Below are 20,533 nucleotides of genomic sequence, written 5' to 3' on the forward strand. Positions count from 1 at the left end.
TTCTTCCAGGTATACTGTTGGGGAATCAGAAGAAAATATCCTACATGTTTTTTTTTTTTTAAAGGGCTTTTTGTGCTGGCTTTAAGGGTAATTCTGTCTCGTTTATATTGTTTCTGCTCTACATAGTTTGTGAGAGGCTGGCTGACATCCAGAACAACACTGCCCTGGTGCTCTGGGGAAAGGGCGATTTTCATAGATCTCCCCTTCCCTCTCAAGCCCACTGTGTTTCCTGTAAATATGTCCCTGAGGGTCACATGACCCTCAGGGACATATCTTCAGGAGACACAGTGGGTTTCAGAGGGAAGGGGAGACCAACAAAAACCGTCCCTACCTCATAGTGCCAGGGCAGCATTAGTCTGGATGTCAGCCATTGTAATATACACTGATGTGTTTAGCCACATTTTGAAACTATATTCTTGAAAGGCTGTATAGAAGCAGGGGCGTAGCTATACGTGAAGTGGGGGGAATGTCTCTGGACCCTTCTTCATGGGCCCAGGGACATTTTCATATGCACCCCCTGCTGCCTGGGAAACAGCCTGCTCTTTGTTTTCCCTTCTGCTTCCCTAACTCATTGGCAAACTGCTGGCGCCTGATTGGAGTGTGTGATATTATTTGCATCGGAGCAAGAGAAATGCTTTGTTTTTCACTATGTCCATATAGCAAAGTCAGGAGGCGAGTGGGGTGGAGAAGGAGGAGGCAGGGGGGTCTAGGGGCCATCTTGCCCCAGGGCCCACTTCAACCTTGCTACACCCCTGTACAGGATAAAAACAAGAAAGAAAGAAAGAAAGAAAGAAAGAAAGAAAGAAAGAAAGAAAGAAAGAAAGAAAGAAAGAAAGAAAGAAAGAAAATACACCCACCCACCTCGACTGAGGAGATTGATTGCTGTTCCATTCTTTTTTCTTTTCTTTTCCAAAGTACAATTTTCTGCAGTCTGAGAAGAGATGGATGAAGCACAGGGAAAATACCGGAGGACAATGGTTTGCTTATGATGTTATGTAGACGCCCCACACAAAAAGTGAGTGAATGAACCATGACAGTTCCAGAGTAAATGCCTTGTCTGGAAGCAACCAAAGAGTGTGAAACATTATGCCTATAGACACCTGCCTGGCTAAGACCCAGGCAGGTGAAGCATAGAGTAAACTTTGATAGGCAAAAGAGAATCACTTGATTTGTGTATTTCTGTCAGTTACAAGACGGCCTTTCCTCTATCTGATCAGCTTCAGTGTCTAACTTGGCACAGCCTCCTGGGCATCCAGATGTTTCATATCAAGTCTGAAGAGCTTCCATATGAAAGGAAGCCTGCAACAAAAGAGACACACCTGATTGCGCTGAAGAGTAATCTGAGATTAATTTGCCAGGAAAATGTCTAGAAGAGCACCAGATGCAGTCAGCGGATCCTACAGCCTACTTATCACACATACTTGGTTTTTAAAAATAAAATTGTTGCCCAGATTGAAGGATAATACATGACCAGGAGGTTGGAGAGACTTCCCTATGAGGAAAGACTACAATGTCTGGGCCTTTAGAAAAGTTTAGAAAGAAGGTAGGGAAGGGGGGACAGGATAGAGGTGTATACAGTTCTGTACAGCGTGGATAAAGTGGTGAGAGATAAAGTTTTTTCTCCATCTCATAATATTAGAACCTGGGGTCATCCGTAGAAGCTAAATGCTGGGAGAATCAAGACAGACAAAAGGAAGTATTTTCCTTATACAACATGCAGTTAGACTATGGAATTCACTGCCACTGCATTTGGTGATAGCCAACCATCTAGATGGTTTTTAAAAGGGGATTAGATACATTCATGGAGGCGAGAGCGATCAAGAGCATCTAGTTTTGGTAGCTAAATACTTCCATCAGGATCAGAGCTGGCCTAATCCTGAATACTAGGTGGTAGGTAGCACCAAGGGAGGGGGCGGTCCCCCCATTTGTCGGTTTCCCAAGTGTGGCTGGTTGGCCACTGCGTGAGGCAGGATGCTAGAGTGGATGGGCCTTTGGCCTGATCCAACAGGGCTTTTCTTATATTCTTATAATAATGTTTAAGGCAGGGGTTCTCAAGCTTGAGTCCCCAGATGTGGTTGGACTACAACTCCCATCATCCCCAGACACAATGGCTGAGGCCCCTTGCTTAAGGTAAGGCAACAATGATATGTACATATGTATGTATTTTTTAAAAAACATTCTATCCAGCCTTACCATCAAGATTGGTCTTCAGGGAAATTTACAATTAATTTTAAACAATACAAAAATTCACATTAAAACTAGCTTAAACCAACACAACCTAAAACCAATACATAGAACAAAATATTCCTACCTGAAATGAAGTTTCTATATTAGGAAAGCCACCTTAACTCTCTGTATAACAACAAAAGATGCTGGGGCAAAAAAAGGAAGAATTGAGGCGTTGCTTTTTTATATGTTCATCAGACATGTGTGTCATTGCTTTACAATAAATGTCCATGTATTGTGCATTTGAGCTAAATTATGTTAGTGTGCATCATGTCAGAATGAACTGAATGCTGGTTTAATGGCTAAAAAAGAGGGGTCTACCCCAAAGGAAATCTCAAACTAAAACAGAGAATGAGGAAATCACCACAGAGAGAATTAATCTATGATTAACAAATATGTCAAGAACATAAGAACAGCCCTGCAGGATCAGGCCCAAGGCCCATCTAGGCCAGTATCCTGTTTTGCACAGTGGCCCACCAGATGCCGCTGGAAGCCACAGGCAGGAGTTGAGGGCATGCCCTCTCTCCTGCTGTGACTCTCCTGCAACTGGTACTCAGAGGCATCCTGCCTTTGAGGCTGGAGGTGGCCTATAGCCCTCCGACTAGTAGCCATTGATAGACCTCTCCTCCATGAAGTTATCCAAACTCCTTTTAAAGCCATCCAGGTTGATAGATTAATATACAAGGTTAATCTCAAGATTAATATACATCCATTTAAATATACATTAATTTTGTTTAAATTTGCTTGCATGTTGTGCTTTTGTGCTTGCATTGAAGCAATGCAATCAGAGAATCGGAGGGGACATTCTGTCTGGTTTATGTTAAATCGCTATCATTTTCCCTGTGCTTTCTGAAAAGGATAAAGGATGGAGAAATCTAAATTTGGCACCCACCAATAAATTTAGGCCACAATGCAACAGAGAGTCAAGCACACTTAAGCCCATTGACTTCTGGAGGCTTAAGTGTGCTTAGCTCTTGGCTGAACAGCAACCTTTATAAATTCTGGTAAGTCTTTGGTTATCCTTAAATAGATATGCAACATGTTTTCTCAGAAGTAAGTCCCATTAAGCTCATTGGGGAGTAACAGCACAATCTTATACATATTTACTTAGAAGTAAATTCCAATGAATGCAGCTCCCTAGCACATGTGCATAGGATTGCAGTGAGAGTATGCTTAGGATTGCAGACTGTATCAGATTTGTGTGTGTAGGACAGGGGTGGTCAACTTGAGGCTCTCCAGCTGTTGTAAGACTACAGTTCCCAAAACCCCCAGCTACAATTTATTTTTTGTGGCAGGAGATGATGGGAGTTGTAGTCCAAAGAGCCACAGGTTGGCCATCCCTGATCCTGGACCTCTAGCTCTGATGTTTCTTAAACATAAGTATCATACACAAACTTGTTATATTCTTATGCTCTCTCAGCTCAAACAATTTATGTTATTTATTTAACGTATTTATTTTATTTTTTATTAATTATATAAGCTTAAATACATATACTGCATTCATGTAAGAAAAATATGAGCTGTTCTTCTTCACAAGGCTCACTATAGTTGCAGGGGCCTATCTTTTTACCACTAATAAACAATTAAGACAGTCTTCAATTAATTTTTAAGAAATAGTTTATGGGAAGAAGGAGCATCTTAAATATCTAAGCAATAGCAAAAAGCAGTGGCTGAAATTTACCCAGATGCCTGGGTGAACTTCTTCAAATGGTGGTGGTTGTGGAATAGTGCCTTGCTATGAGACATTTTTAAAAACCCACACAACTTATTGTTTGCTACCCTCTTGTGGAAAAATGGGAAATTAAAACTCAAGTCAGAAAAATCTAGACCAATTATGAAAAAATAAAAGAGTAACAACAAAGAGTTCTGTGGCACCTTGAACATTAACAGAGGGCCAGTTTGGACAATACTTCCCTGACTGGCCCAGCCACGGGCAGTGAGGACGTATGCGCACTATGAGGGTTCACGCCCTTCCTCATCTCCCTACCCCTATTCAGACATTTATGAACACTAGTATACGCAAGTTCACTTTAGAAAGTAAGCACACTTACACTTCAGTTGGTGCAGCCTGACTTGTGGACAAGATCCTGGGCAGTGTGCAGGCGACATCGTGTGCTCTTGACCCTTGCCCTTCATGGCTAATAAAAGCTGCCAGGGAGGGTACAGGTAGATGGTTGTAGGTGACTATTAATGCCTCATTAAGGGAGGGCAGGATGCCACCGTGCCTCAAGGAGGCGGTGGTAAGACCACTACTAAAAAAGCCCTCCCTTGATCCCTCCAACCTGGACAACTATAGACCGGTCTCTAACCTGCCCTTTTTGGGCAAGGTGATAGAGCACGTGGTGGCGTCCCAGCTCCAGCAGGTCTTGGATGATACGGATTATCTGGACCCTTTTCAATCTGGCTTCCGCCCCGGGTATGGGACAGACTGCCTTGGTTGCTCTAGTGGATAGACCGGTCTAGAACACCGGGAACTAGACAGGGGGAGTGCGTCCCTGTTGGTTCTGCTGGACCACTCGGCAGCTTTTGATACCATCGACCATGGTATCCTTCTGGGCCGCCTCTCAAGTATGGGAATCAGAGGTACTGCGTTGCAGTGGTTCCGGTCCTTTCTTGGGGGGAATGTCCAGAAGGTGGTGCTGGGGGACTACTGCTCGGCTCCGTGGCCACTGGCCTGTGGGGTCCCACAGGGTTTGGTCTTGTCCCCCATGCTGTTTAACATCTACATGAAACCACTGGGAGAGGTCATCCGGGGACTTGGACTGAGTTGTCAGCAATATGCGGATGACACTCAGCTCTATCTCTCCTTGTCATCTGATCCTAGGGAGAAGGTGGATGTCCTGAATCAGGGGCTGGAGGCTGTGATGGGTTGGATATGGGCGAATAAACTGAAATTGAATCCAGACAAGACGGAGGTACTGTTGGTCAGTAGGAGAGCCAATCGAGATGAGGAGATTTTACCGGTTCTGGATGGGGTTGCACTCCCCTTGAAGGAGAAAGTACGCAGCTTGGGGGTACTACTGAACCCGGCTCTGCTTTTGGAAGCTCAGGTGGAGGCGGTGGCCAGGGGTGCCTCTGCACGGCTTTGGCTAGTGCGCCAGCTGCGTCCCTTTCTCGAGAAGGCAGATCTGGCCACGGCTGCCCATGCCTTAGTCACGTCCGGCTGGATTACTGTAACGCGCTCTACGTGGGGTTGCCCTTGAAGAATATCCGGAAACTGCAGCTAGTGCAAAATGCGGCAGCTAGGGTTTTGTCCAGAGCTGCCCGGTGGGAGCACATCACACCCATCCTGAAAGAGCTGCATTTGCTGCCAGTTCGTTTCCGGGTCCAATTCAAGGTGTTGGTTTTGACCTTTAAAGGACTTAATGGTTTAGGCCCAGGGTATCTGAGGGACTTCCTGCTCCCAAGGATTGCTGCCTGCTTGACAAGGTCATCTGAGGGGGCTCTGCTCCGGGTGCCTACAATGAAGGAGGCTCGTCTGTCGTGCACTCGGGACAGGGCCTTCTCTGTTTCTGCCCCCAGACTTTGGAATGCTCTCCCAGTGGCCATTCGCTCCTCGGACTCCATCACAGTTTTTAGAAAGCTTCTTAAATCTTGGCTTTTTACCCAGGCTTTTACATGACTGTTTCTACTGCTGCTTCTATGTGTTTTTACTCATTTATAGTTTTTATGCTTGTATTTTATAGGTTTTTAATTTGATTTGTTTTATATTTTTAGCTTAATATTTTAATTCTCATTTTTATTGTATGTTTTTAATTTTTGTAAACCGCATTGGGGATATTTTTAAATGAAAGGCAGTATATAAATTCAACAATAAATAAAAATAAATAAAACACTGAGTAAAGGAAGGACTGACAACTACACGTAGCCCTTAAAGGTGAAGTGTGCCATCGAGTCTGTGTCGAGTCCTGGTGACCACAGTCCTGGTGACAACCCTGTGGTCTTCTTTGGTAGAATACAGGAGGGGTTTACCATTGCCTCCTCCCACACAGTATAAGATGATGCCTTTCAGCATCTTCCTATATCGCTGCTTCCCTATACAGGTGTTTCCCGTATAGTCTGGGAAACGTACCAGTGGGGATTCGAACTGGCAGCCTTTGGCTTGCTAATCAAGTCAGGCTTGCTAATCAGGTCATTTCCCCACTGCGCCATTAGGTGGCCTACATGTAGCTCTTGGGCCCTGAGAAACATGCTCCTTGCCTTTGTACAGGTAGGAAAGCACTCCATTTGTAGCTGCTCAAAAAGATCTTCAGAGGAAAGCAGGCCCTCTCAGAAGTGCTGAGAGGCCCAGGTCACTTCCAGCTTTAAGGCCTTTAACCAAACTAAAAACAATGTCCAGAAATTTCAAATGTGTGTCCTCACAAAACTCACTGTACAAGTCTGTCCTCTCAGATTTTCACTTTAAACCTGGGCCTATGGGCCTATAGAGATTCACATGTTATGTTCAACACTGGTACAACAAGTATACAGTGTTTAGATCTGTACACAGGTACGGTCATTCACATGTTATGTTGAACACAGGTACAGAAGTAAATCACCAGTTTGTACCATGTGTTTTAAGGGTCTGTATTGAGGTTCACTTTTAAAATGAACACAGGTACAGTCATTCACACAACCACATGTACGGGTGTACAGCATAATGTCTGAATTGGACAGCCTATGATGATGGCCAAGCTACTCGGCAAGGGCTCAACCAGCCAACCAGTCACTTGTTTTAGCTACCATATAAAGATAATAAAGAGGATGGAATTCTCACACAGAAATAATTCCTTACTCAACTAGACATAAAACTGTCAAGACACTAAAATGTAGCAATTCTCTACCTTTCAGCAAGCAGTTGATCCAGCATCAGTTTGTTTATATAATCAACTGATCTGAGAGGACACATTTATCACGGTCTAATCTTGTGCCATCAGAACCAATATATATTTATTATTTATGAACTATTTCATAACTAACTATTTAGTATGACAAAATCTATATCAGTTAACAACAACAACAACAAAAAGTATATCTTTTACCAAATAACATCTCAGATTTGCTTAAATTTGCAGCTGTAAGCTGAGAGTGTGTGTGTCACGTTTTGATCCGATAGGGAAGTGCATAAAAACAAATTCTGAAACGTATCAAATGCCAAAAAATTAACAAGTATCTAAATTTGAAGCCCCCTTTGAACTTGAGGCCCAAACCAAATTGGCCCTGGAGGGAAATACAGTAGGAAGCCAAAGCCCATCTCCAGGCTTCTTTTTGTTTCCCCCCAAATTGAAGTCTACTCTTCTCAGAGGGTAAGGTGAAAAATAAAATCTAAGAACCCCCCAAATTGCACAATTGTCTGGATTGTGCTTCCCTGATGCATCTGATCAGTGATCCTGGATCCAATCCACAAAAGCTTGTGGTACAATAAATATGTTAGAATTTAAGGTGTCACACCTTATGGGAAAATGGGAATATTTTGAGTATTGAAATGTTTTCGTTTTAATGTCTGCCTGTCTAGAATCTTACTATATTGTTGTTAAATGGACAAATGAAAGGTGTTTACTACAAGTTCTTTACAAAATATGAATATGACAAATATTTATATACCGCTTTTCAACAAAAGTTCCCAAAGTTCTAAATAAACAAACAAACAAACAAATAAATAAATAAATAAATTGGCTCCTGTCCCCAAAGGGCTCACAATCTGAAAAAGAAACATAAGATAGACATCCCCAGCAACAGCCACTGGGGGGATGCTGTGCTGGGGATGGATAGGGCCAGTTGCTCTCCCCCTGCTAAATAAAGAGACTCACCATTTTAAAAAAGTGCCTCTTTGATCAGTTCGCAGGGGGCTACTGTGTAATACTGCAGAATGCAAAAACAACAAAGCATCCTGAGGCACCACAAAAACTTGTGCTAAGAGATTTTTAGTCTCTAAGGGGCCACAATACTACCCCCCCACTGCTTTTGCTTCAAGAAACTAACAAGGCTACTCTTTGGAAGTCAAGGGCATGGGATGATCTTGTATAAGAGAAGGGCAAGGGTTGCTGACACTCCAGGACTGGCCAAGTGTCATGAGAGCTCAGAGGAAGACAGCCACTATAGGCTAAGACTACTTTGGCACAGTGGGGAAGTAAGTTGCCTAGGGAGAAAGAGGTTGCCAGTTCGAATCCCTGCTGGAATGTTTCCCAGACTATGGGAAACACCTGTATCAGGCAGCAGTGATATAGGAAGATGCTGAAAGGCATCCTCTCACGCTGTGCGGAGACGGCAATGGTAAACTCCTCCTGTATTCTACCAAAGAAAAACCACAGGGCTCTGTGGATGCCAGGGCACTTTCCAGATTAGACCCTGCAATGGGGTCACGTCGTCTCTCGGAAGTGTGCTTCCACACTTCCTGCGTTGTGACACCACAGTCTCTACGCAGACAGCAGGGTGCCGTTCACATTGCCAATGCCTTGTCTCAAATTTAATCGCTGTGATACAGAGCTAGGACGTCGTATTATATCCAGCAGAAGAAAGTTGCTGTTTTTTCAGGTTGTTAGTTTCCGCGAGAGTGCTATCCCTGCTGTTTACATTTTGGATGAGAGTTGCCTGGGTGGAGGCATTTTGCTGCTGTTGTGCAGCTAGCCTGGAAAGCGCCCAGGGGTCAACACCAACTTAACAGCACAACTTTACTTTACTTTATATTGTGGGACAAGTTCAACAAGAAATATAGGCAGTAAGCAGAGAGGGACTCCGACTCCAATGAGGATCACTACTAGCAAATTCTAGTGCTACCTACTGGCTGGACATATTAGAGCAACATTTCCACACATCGGAAGTCTCCAGCATCGGTCTTCAATTGAAAATAACCCTGGAGTCAGATTTTAGTGGCTTGATATTGTGGAAAGTATTGCAAAAAAATATTGGAGAAAATATCGCTTCAGTCAGAGTTGGCAACTTTAAGACGAAACGCTGGTCTATCCAATCCCGAACAAAACCCCGACAGCTACAGCTACCTTTGCGGTTTGAGCGTGTACTGCAACCGATGCAAAAAATTTATATACATCTACTGCATCTGGGGTCAGGGGCAGAAAGCTTGACTTAAGGAGAGGTTTACTGAGCACATTCTAGGAGCGGAAAACACTCACTGCTGCGCCTGATGTGGATGGACGACTGATGTTGGTTTCTAGCAGCCAGGAGGGAGCCCAGAAGACGCCTACTACTTTTAACAGCCAGCAAGACTTTGTTCAATATGTTGAAGCAGCAACGTGTACTTCTTTTCAATAGCTGCAATTCCTGCCTTAAAATCACGCCGTTAATGTCCAGTAGACGCAACATGCTTATCTCTGATCCCGAGGGGAGGGGGGGACTACCTAATTTATGATTTTCTTTTATTGTTGCCTATACATCCATATTTGTTTTGTGAAAATTACTCAGCACACTATTTATAATGTAATAATTTTAAAAATAGCACAGGGCACCGAAGAGATTGGGAAGGGCTGGGTAGAGCAGTCCGCCCCCCGCATTCTGTATTATGCTCCTGCCCCGCATATGGCGGCACTCAAATGGAAACCGGAAATGATCGTCAGACTTCTCTTTGTACTCTACCTCTATGTCTTTCGCTCCATGGACCGAAGGTTTACGTTATCCTTCGCTCTAATTGGCTCTGCTTCCGGGAGGCCAGCCAATCCCGAAGAGGACAGGACAGCTATGAGGCTGCGCGGGGCGATTTGAATTTTTCGGTGCTTTCGACTGTGATGATGGCGGACGCGATCGCCTCCGCTGCTGCGTTGGGTGCGCTCCCGGCAGAGACAGCCATGGAGCTCCACGCGCGCGCTCAGTGAGTAAGGGGCAGGCCATCCAAGATGCTTTCACCTTCCGCGGATTTCTGGGGGCGGGGGCGGGTTTATTTTCTGGCCGGCTCTTAAAGAGCTCTTAAACCAGCCTAGAAGCGCTTTCTTGTTTTTGAGCATCCTTAGAGGCTAGGGCGAAAGGCTCTCTTCATGTGCTCAGAGGCTACAACAGTGAGGGAGTGTGGGGGCGTGGCGCTCTTAATCCTGGACTTCAAGGCTGAAGTCCGGGGCCTCCTTACACACCCCACCCACCTCCCATCCGTCCTGGGTGGTGTGGTCGCTGCTGGCCCACATTGAGCTGGGCAGCCCAGTGTGATTGTGACCTGTGCCAGCTTTAGAGACAGAGCGGGGAGAGTGGGGAAAGAAATATGTGGGATGGGAATATGTTGAGTGTTGAAATGTTTCTGCTACTGCATAGTTGCATACATATACCTATTTTAGGTATAGGTATATTAATCTCATTAGCCAGATTCCCTCATGAGATGATATTTGTAAACATTTCCCCTTTGCTATGTTCTAAACACTACAACCAGCCTTAATATTTTGTTCTTTGAATTGCTTTCGTTATTGCTATTGTTATAGCTATTGGATTATTTCTAGCCAGAAAGTAACATTACCTTTACCTCCTGAAAAGGGAGGGAATTGATATGTTAATCAATTCCTGCATTTCAGCACCTACATACTGATTTTATCCTTCATCTTAAGGACATGTAACCCAGCTTTCTTAAGTGTAAAGTTTGCCATCGAGTCTGTGTCGACTCCTGGCAACCACAGAGCCCTGTGATTGTCTTTGGTAGAATACAGGAGGGATTTACCATTGCCATCTCCCACGCAGTATGAGATGATGCCTTTCAGCATCTTTGTATATCGCTGCTGCCCTATACAGGTGTTTCCCATAGTCTGGGAAACATACCAGTGGGGATTCGAACCGGCAACCTCTGGCTTGCTAGTCAAGTCACTTCCCCTCTGGGACTGGCTCCACCAGTTTTAATTTGTGCAAACATTTGGACTCAAGAAATGGCTGGATTTGAGACAAGGATATAGTTTCAAAATCAAAAGAATTGATTTGAAATAAGGGGGATTCAGGAAGAGAATGGTGTGATTAGATCAATTTAAAAAATGTTACTAAGCAATTTAACTACAATGAAGCATTTCTAACTTAAAGAACAATAAAGTATGTTTCTAAGTAAACCAACTACAATGAGGCGTTTTAGCTTTAAGGTCTAATTGTGTAAGTTTCTCAGGGGGGCAAGAGAAAGATGCTAAGAGAGGGGGAAGAGGAAAGTTTGAAAAAGAAGTTATAGACTGGGGTCCTGAGAGCTGGACAACTGCTATACTGTGCCTACCTCTAGGCAACAGGGCTTTGAGCAGCTGTCCTTCGGGGACAGCGCAGTGAAGAGCAGGAGGGTTGCAAGGATTAGTATACGGAGGGATGCCCATGAGAATGGCTTCTCTGTGGGTCCAGCTTCCTTTAGGTGCGAGGCAAGCTGCATGGATTGGCACGAGGACCAATCCAGATAGTGATTTCAGGCTCTTTGTAGGTTGCAAGAGGGCATATGGAATGCTCAGTGGGATCCCAGGTATAGCATAAAAGGGAGCATGAAGGTGGCTGGATGGAATCCCGAGGGGCACAAGAGAATGCTTGTTGCAATGGAGTCCCCAGTGGCAAGCCCAAAGAAGCACACTGGGTCGTGGAACTGGGGATACTTATATCTCGAAATGTGCCTGGGAGTACATTCCTATTGTCGTGCTTTGCTGTCTAGAATTGTCCTGGTGGACTTGCGCGGAATGCATTGTTACTGATGATGGTTCTTCCTGAGTGTGACAATGTGGGGATGGCCTTTTGTGTGCAGGGCTGTTGTGATGAAAATCAGAGCATGCAAGTGCACGAAAGAATATCCTTCCTGGGACAGGCTCTCCAATAATCCTATCAATCCTATCCTATCCAATAATCCTATCAATAGTTTCAGTGGGTGCACCTCTGACTCATCTCCTCTGTAATAGGGAGATGGTTATTTCACCACTGTATCTGCCTTTCTGGCTCCTTAACGGGTGTTATCTCCGACTCCTGTGAAAGGAGGGGAGTGAGGTGGTTCACTCCAAGTACATGGTATCCTTTAAAGTTAACTCTGGAGCACTTTTCCCTTTAAGGTGTGCACACGTGCACGCACTCACAAGTTTGGTGTCCGCTCAGTTAATTTTAGATCCTGCTCAGGTTGAATTAGGAAGGCCCCATTCTGAACACACATGTGCACAAACTGTCTTGATACTGCCACTCAGAACAAAACTTATTCTGCACACCGATGAAAAAGATTAGAGGGACCACTGCTCTCGAGTCTACTTATCTGGGGAGAGGGGGTGCATCTTATCCCCGTTCCAATTTGTTTGTTTGCAGCCAGATTCAGGGGCAACTATCCCACTACCAACTTAGTGCCTTGTCCCCATGTGTACCATAAACTGGGAGTTCACATTGTGGTGCAGCTCCTGGGCATATCCAAAGTGCAGTCTCCAAGCCTGGATATGCAAGCCAACAGGGAGGCTCCTGGGAGCTGAGTAGATTAAGCGTAGCTGGTAACAGTATCCTCAAGATTATGCATCTCCTTCTGGCAGAAGTCTGTTCTCTTTTTTGCTTCTTGTTTTCAGCCACCTAAGGGACTACGTCTGTTCCCTATCAGAAAGCTTTTGAATGCTTTGGGGGAACTGCTTGTTTAGGTGTTGGCTGTTCTTCTTACTGTTTATCCGTTGCACCTCTGCTTCTTATGATTGTGTTATAAAAGTGAAATTTCCCAGTTGTCTTGTACTCCCATTGGGACCAGAAAGTCCAATATGTAAGGGTTTTTAAAAGTGAGCTGTCTTGGCAGCCTGTGCATAGAAAGCCAGGGTATACGTCTTAGAAAAAGAATAGATGTGGAAGTTGGTTTGTTTGTTCATTCATCACATTTATATACCCCCCCCCAAAAAAACTTTCATCTCTGGGCGGTTAACATAAAACAATTAAAACACATATAAAAAGTTAAAACAATTCAACAATTTAAAATAAATCACAAAATTAAAACCAACAAATTTTTAAAGGCTGAGAAAGCTTGGTTAAAAAGATGGGCTTTTAGATGTTTTTTTAAAATTGCCAGAGATGGGGAGGATCGTATCTTAGTGGGGAGTGCAGTCCACAATCTTGGGGCAGCAACCGAGAATGAAGTTGTTGTTCCCTGTCATAGAAAACAGGTTCTAGATCTAAGCTGTGGAAGGTATGGAGCTCTGCTCCTGTCTATTTCTGTTTGTTTGTTTGTTTGTTTGTTTGTTTGAAAAGTTTATGTCCTGCCCGTCCAGCACACTGCTGCTTGGGGTGGCTTACAATAAAAGCATAAAATCCACGATATAAGAATAAAACTAATTGACACCAGTGTTCTCTCTAATTTTTTTCCATGTGTGCAGAATTAGTTTTGTTCTGGGCGGCAGTATCTCAGGGCAGTGTGCGTGCACATGCATTCAGAGCAAGGCCTTCCTCATTCAGCCTGAGCGGGATCAAAAATTAACTGAGACATCAAAAAGCTTGTGAGTGAGCACACCTTGCTGATTGACACTGAAGACCTACTTACAGCCAGTTTTTAGAAGCTTCTTCAAAAAGGAGGGTTTTAGTTATTTTAAAAATAGTCAAGGAGGGAGACTGATGAAGCCCTTTTGGGAGGGCATTTCAAAGGCGGGCTAATACTGGAAAAGCCCTATCCTTGGTCCTTGCCACCCAGATCTGAGTCCAGGGCTCAATTTGATGATCTGAGATTCATATGGGTGAACAACATCTGACAGATACCTCTGCTCTAAGCTGTGTGGTGCTTTAAAGTTCAAGACCAGCACTTTGAATCTATCCTGAAAGCAAACTGGCAAACCCTTCTCCTTCCCCCATTTGAGGGGCCTGTTCACTCATCTCTCCACACCGTTAAAGGGAACACATTTCCCAGCAATCGCACTTCTTCATGATGGAATGAGTTATTTTCTATAGATGGAGATGGGGGAAGCCAAGCCAATGGAGGTGCTAGCCTTTTATGGGGTTGGTGAATAAAATACTGCTGTGGGTTTTGGTGGAAGGCAGTTAGGGAAGCACCTGGCTGATCTCCCAGTCCTCAGTTTTGGGGGGCAGGTTTCATCAGTTCTGACTAGCACCAAGGGTGCCAGCATATTGGAGTCTCTCCCCCCTCCCGTCCCTGCTTCCACATCTTTAGAGGTAGTTTGATGTGCAGAAAACTAGCAGGCGAATGTTTCCTGATACAGCAACCTTAGTCTAGATCAAAACATACAAAAAGAGGCAATCTTTCTCCCAGCTTCGATCTTTTGTGCCATGAACTGATGAGGATCAAACTCCCACAAAGAACAGCAGATCTCATCCTTAAGCTTGGTAAAAATCATTCTAGAATCATCATCATCCACATGGTACTTTTCATCACCAACACAAAGGAAACCAATTCAGTCATGATTTTGTTTTGCAAGAATGTAAGGAATCACTTTTAAATATGCTTTTCAGCCTTGGTTGTGGATATGTTAATATCTGAAGGAATGAACATAATAAGTGTGCTTAGCCACCTAATGGTCCAGAGGCGAAGCAACCGGCCTAGAGAGCAGGAGGCTGTTGGTTCGAATCCCCGCTAGTGTGTTTCCCAGAATATGGGAAACTCCTATATCGGGCCGCAGTGATATATAGGAAGATGCTGAAAGGCATCATCTAATACTGTGCAACGGAGAAGGCAATGGTAAACCCCTCCTGTATCTTACCAAAGAAAACCACAGGGCTCTGTGGTCGCCAGGAGTCGACACCGACTTGATGGCATAACCTTTCCTTTTTATCTCAGAAGTAAGCCCCATGAAATCAATGGGACTTGCTTCTGGATAAGCTCAGCTGGGAGAGCATATTTTAGGAAATAACATGTAGCTAAAGCGTATTACGTGATGAGTATATGCCATCCGTACAAAGTCACTGTAGATCTCTGTTATATGCCATCAATAATTTTGATAGACAGTACACTTATATTTTGTAGACAAGTACAACTTTTTGTAGACAAGCTAATATTGTTAAAACACATTGATCAGGGCTGCTCAACTTCAGGGCTGCTCAACTTTGGCCCTCCTGCAGATGTGGGCCTACAATTCCTATAATCCCACTGTGGCTGGGGATTATGGGAACTGTAGTCCAAAAACAGATGGGGCGGGGCCTAAGTTGAGCAGGCCAGTTTTAGAGAAAGGGTACCCTTATCGTATTATTTGAAAAGCCAAGAGTTTAGATAGAAAGACACTGTTATCCTCCAACTACAACAGCAATAAATAGAGTATTTTAGGAAGGATGGTCATTCCCATTACTTTCAGTATTCATTATCATGCTATTGAACAGATCATTTAAAATCATTGGTATTTATTACACGACATTCCAAAATGTAAGGAACCGCCAGTGTTTGTCTGCAAATGAAGCCCTAACTTTAGAGATATGTTAGTACACATTAACATGGAAAATAAGGAAAAAGTGTAACTGCTTTAGATAGTAATAATGATAAAATAACTTGCGAAACTCAGAGAATATATTAACAGTTTCAACAATATAAAAGATTCTAAAAATGTATAGAAAAAAGATACATTGTTAATTGTTTACATGTTTTGTTTGGGATTGACTACATGTTCTGTAGGATTCTTTATAGCCTCTATTTGTGGTGTTTTTATGATTATATGCCATTTATTGTCTATACAGAGAAGGTTTAGGCTGAGGGTCCATATTCAGTCTAATACTACATTTATATTTCTGATTAAAGTCATTGTGAATAGATGAAGGAACAGAATATATATATGGTATAACTTTATTTGGTTTCCTCCACAGAATGTTTGAAGCTCACATCCAGAACTACAGCGGAGATGATCCACTTGATCCTTGGAACAGGTTTGTCTTTATTTCCACGACATACTCTAGTCCAGATTCTAAATTTACTGTGGATGTGCAACTGACTATCCTCCTGTTCTTAGGTACTTTCAGTGGGTAGAAGGGATTTCAGAAGCTGAAAGAAGACAGCACTACCTAGCACACTTGCTGGAGCGGCTCGTGAAAATGTTTTTGGGTGACAAGAGGTACCAGCATGACTCAAGATTCATCAACTGCTGCGTGACATTTGTATGTATACGGGGGGAAAGTACACATTTACACACTTTTAATGTGACATAGGTAAAGCTTGTGTAAGTTTTATTTTGTCATGTAATATTTGGGGGAGGATACATCACCAGGGCTTAGGAAATCTGCTAGTCTGTGATGAGTGAAAAATGATGCCTGACACAAGTGAAAAAAGTCCCAATGAGTAATATGCTAACATAGCTTGAGGAACCATCTGATGAGTAAAATATTTTGTCTGGCTGATAAACTGAGCCAACATTTCTTCACCCCTGTACATTGCTCAGTGGTAGAGCTCCTGCTCTGCATGCAGAAGGTCCCGGGTTCAATTCCTGCCATCTCTAGGTAGGGCTGGAAGAGACGCCTGCCTGAAGCATTGGAGAAGTTGCTGCCAGTCAGTGTGGACCGGTGTTTCCCAAGACCATCTTGGGTTGACAGATGTTTCTGGACTACAGCTCCCATTATCCGCAGCCACAATGCCTTTGTCCTTTTTCATTTAGCCTTTGGCCATTGTGGCTGGGGATGATGGAAGTTGTAGTCCAGCAACAACTGGGGACTCAAGATTAGGAACCCCTGATGTAGGCAAAACTGAGTTAGATGAACCAGTGCTCTGACTTGGTAAGAGATGCTTCATATTGGGGTGTCCACGGAACTGGTTTGGCTGGTTCAGTTTGAATTTGAGCTGCCCTGGTTCTGTGTCCGTCTGAACCAGGTGAGGGGAATCTGCTTGCCCATGGCTGGTGGCTCACTCCACTCTTTACTGAGCTGCCTGGCTCGCCGGTGGCTTGGTTTTCATGACCTCTGTGCACGTATGGAGGCCTTTTGCATCGTCATGCAACTTGCATGGTGACGCAAATGGCCTCTGCAAGTGCAGAGGTCACGAAAATGGCCTCCACATGTGCACAGAGGCCAGAACCGAGCTGCCACCGAGCTGGGTGGCTTGGTTAAGGAGTGGGACCTGCACCTTGAGGGTGAGCGGTGGCGCCAGCAGCCGCACTGGTCAAGGGTAAGCAGTCCAAACCAGTTCACCTGAACAGGGCCATCGAACTGGCCCTGGTTCAAGGCGAACCGGTTCAGGACGAATTGTTCGTGTACCCCTACTTCATATATTTTTATGAACAGAGTCTGACAAGAGAGGAGAGCTAGTCTTGTTGTAGCAAGCATGAATTGTCCCCTTAGCTAAGCAGGGTCTGCCCTGTTTGCATATGAAAGGGAGACTAGAAGTGTGAGCACTGAAAGATATTCCCCTCAGGGAATGGAGCCACTCTTGGAAGAGCAGAAGGTTCCAAGTTCCCTCCCTGGCTTCTCCAAGATAGGGCTGAGAGAGATTCCTGCCTGCAACCTTGGAGAAGCTGTTGCCAGTCTGTGAAGACAATACTGAGCTAGATAGACCAAACGGTCTGACTCAGTATATGGCAACTTCCTATGTTCCTAAGGTTAATGTTTAGTAGTAGCCCTTAACGGAACTGTTATATTAATCTTGTTAGCCAAGGATTTTCCCTGTTTTGTATTTGAAAGAAACACAAATGAGCTTTCAGGGTGTCGTGGGGGCAGATGATATCTGATATCTCTCAAACTTCTTAACTCGTATGGGAATAAGTCAGTGATATGTTGTTAGCCCTTCAGCCTGTGCTCAATCCCAAATATGGCCCATGCGTTTTTCCTCTTAATCGTTGCTGGCCTGAGGTGTGCCTTCCCTTGAAAGAATTTTTTTTTTTTTACATTCATGGAAGACATTTATGCAAACTGATGGTGTTCTTGCTTTCTTCTTCCTCTGATGTTATCACTGTTGAGCTGACTTCTTGCTCCTCTTCTCATTTGTGCATTTTATTCTTATTTGCTATGTCTATATACCGCCTTTCTGCTAAAGCACTTGTGTGATTTACACTTTTAAATAATGGCTTTCAATCAGACACGTGATACAAGAGGAAGAAGAAGAATGTGGCGGGGAGAGGAAAATAAGCACATTCAGGTCCCTAATATGTTGCTACATGATAACTGAGTTGCTGCAGAACATAGGAAGCTGCCTTCTACTTCATCAGGCCACCGGTCCATCAAGCTCAGTATCGTCTACTGACTGGCAGCAGCTCCTCCACGGGTTCTGGCAGGGATCTCTGGAGATGCCAGGGACTGAACTTGAGAATTTCTACGTGCAAAACAGATGCTCTGCCACTGAGCTACGGCCCCATAGGAGACAGTTCTGGGAGTCGGGAAACCAAAGTGCAGTTGGCCCCAGCCAAGCTTATGGTGGGGAGCCTTATTGCCACGTCCTCAGATGCAGCCGAATGCTGATGGAAGCTGTTCTGGGGTGGGAGGAGCCAAATGGCAGCCTGTCCCAGTAGACCGTTTCAGGGGCCCTTCCTCTTCACTAGAGAGGAGAGCTGGTCTTGTGGCAAGCATGACTTGTCCCCTTAGCTAAGCAGGGTCTGCTCTGGTTGCATATGAATGGGAGACTTGATGTGTGAGCACCGCAAGATATTCCCCTTAAGGGATGGAGCTGCTCTGGGAAGAGCAGAAGGTTCCAAGTTCATCTCCAAGATAGGGCTGAGAGAGCTTCCTGCCTACAACCATGGAGAAGCTGCTGTCAGTCTGTGTAGACAATACTGAGCTAGATGGACCTGTGGTTTGACTCAGTATATGGCAGCTTCCTTTGTTCCACCTCTCCTTGGGCTCTATTAATGTGCCTGTGTCCACATTTTTTTCTAGGCCAACTTCATTGATAACCCGAGTCAGTTCTTTGACTACATGTACAGCCAAGAAATTGGCACCCAGTCATCTGTCCTGTATGTTGCTTGGGCTCAGCATCTTGTCATACAAGGAAACATCCCTCATGCAAATGCTGTTGTTCAGAAAGGTATTCACAATGGGGCACAGCCTGTTGACAAACTACATCAGCAATACAGGTATGTTTAATTAGGAGCATTGACTGAACACTAATTTTTCTAAAGTACAACTGTAGAGCCAATGGTTATGTTACTTACAGAAGCTGGGGTGGGGGGAAGTAAACTGTATTTCTGTTTGTTTATTTGTTTATTTATTTATTTGATTTATATACCGCCCTTCCGAAATGGCTCAGGGCGGTTTACAATTAAAACAAAACTTTAAAAACAATTAAAACAGAGATACAAATATAAATACCAATTTAAAGCAACTTAAAAAACAATTAAACTATCAAAACAATTAAAACCCTGAAAACCAGGTATTAAAACAATTTAAAAAGATTAAAAACCCTGAAAGGCCATGCCAAACAGACAGGTTTGAAGGGCTCTCTTGAAGGACAGTAAAGAATCAAGATTACGAATTTCCGCTGGGAGTGCATTCCAGGAGCAGCAGAGAACGCCCGCCTCTGAGTCGTCACCAAACGAACCGGTGACAACTGGAGACGGACCTCCCCAGATGACCTTAACGTGCGGTGGGGATCATGTAAAAGAAGGCGCTCTCTAAGATATCTTGGACCCAAGCCGTTCAGGGCTTTAAAGGTAATAACCAGCACTTTGTATTTTGCCCGGAAACATATTGGCAGCCAGTGTAACTGTTTTAAAACAGGCATCATATGGACTCTCCGGGTTGCCCCAGAGACCAATCTGGCTGCCGCATTCTGAACTAACTGAAGTTTCCGGACTACGTACAAAGGCAGCCCCACGTAGAGCGCATTGCAATAGTCAAGCCGGGAGGTTACCAGCTGATGCACCACTGTTTTGAGGTCATCCTCTTCAAGGAATGGGTGCAGCTGTCGAATCAGCCAGAGCTGATAGAAAGCACTCCTGGCCATGGCCTCCACCTGAGATACCAGGGTGAGGCCTGGGTCCAGGAGTACTCCCAAGCTACGCTCCTGCTTCTTCTGGGGGAGTGTAACCCCATCCAGCACAGGAAGATCTAACTCACCCCTCAGATTCTGAGCCCCCACAATGAGCACCTCCGTCTTGCTTGGATTCAGCTTCAATTTGTTCTCCCTCATCCAGCCCATTACTGCCTGTAGGCAGGCATTTAGAGAATGAGTGCCATTTCCTGGAGATGAAAAGGAGAAGTAGATTTGGGTGTCATCAGCATACTGATAACACCCAGCACCAAACCTCCTGATGACCTCACCCAGCGGTTTCATGTAGATGTTAAAAAGCATTGGTGACAGAATGGAGCCCTGAGGGACTCCATATAACAGCTCCCGTTTTGAGAAGCAACTGCCACCAAGCTCCACCATCTGGAATCTGCCCGAGAGATAGGAACGGAACCACTGCAAAGCAGTGCCTCCTATCCCCAATTCCCCCAGGCGATCCAGAAGGATACCATGGTCAATGGTATTGAACACTGCCGAGAGATCCAGAAGAACCAGCAGAGTCACACTCCCTCTGTCGATTCC

General features: G+C 44.4%; 1 protein-coding gene across 2 annotated transcripts in view; it reads left to right on the forward strand.

Moving 5' to 3' along the window:
* The first annotated feature begins 9,878 nt into the window (after positions 1-9,878).
* Positions 9,879-20,533, forward strand: part of BUB1 (BUB1 mitotic checkpoint serine/threonine kinase) — a 51,012-nt gene continuing 40,357 nt past the window's right edge. For both annotated transcript variants that reach the window (XM_053313645.1, XM_053313652.1), the window contains exons 1-4: positions 9,879-10,027; positions 15,895-15,954; positions 16,038-16,182; positions 18,883-19,079. In XM_053313645.1, the coding sequence (XP_053169620.1) occupies positions 9,945-10,027; positions 15,895-15,954; positions 16,038-16,182; positions 18,883-19,079 (485 nt within the window). In that variant the 5' untranslated portion in view covers positions 9,879-9,944. The remainder of the gene's footprint in view (positions 10,028-15,894; positions 15,955-16,037; positions 16,183-18,882; positions 19,080-20,533) is intronic.

Source organism: Hemicordylus capensis, chromosome 1, assembly GCF_027244095.1.
Source record: "Hemicordylus capensis ecotype Gifberg chromosome 1, rHemCap1.1.pri, whole genome shotgun sequence".
NCBI classification, from domain to species: Eukaryota; Metazoa; Chordata; class Lepidosauria; order Squamata; family Cordylidae; genus Hemicordylus; species Hemicordylus capensis.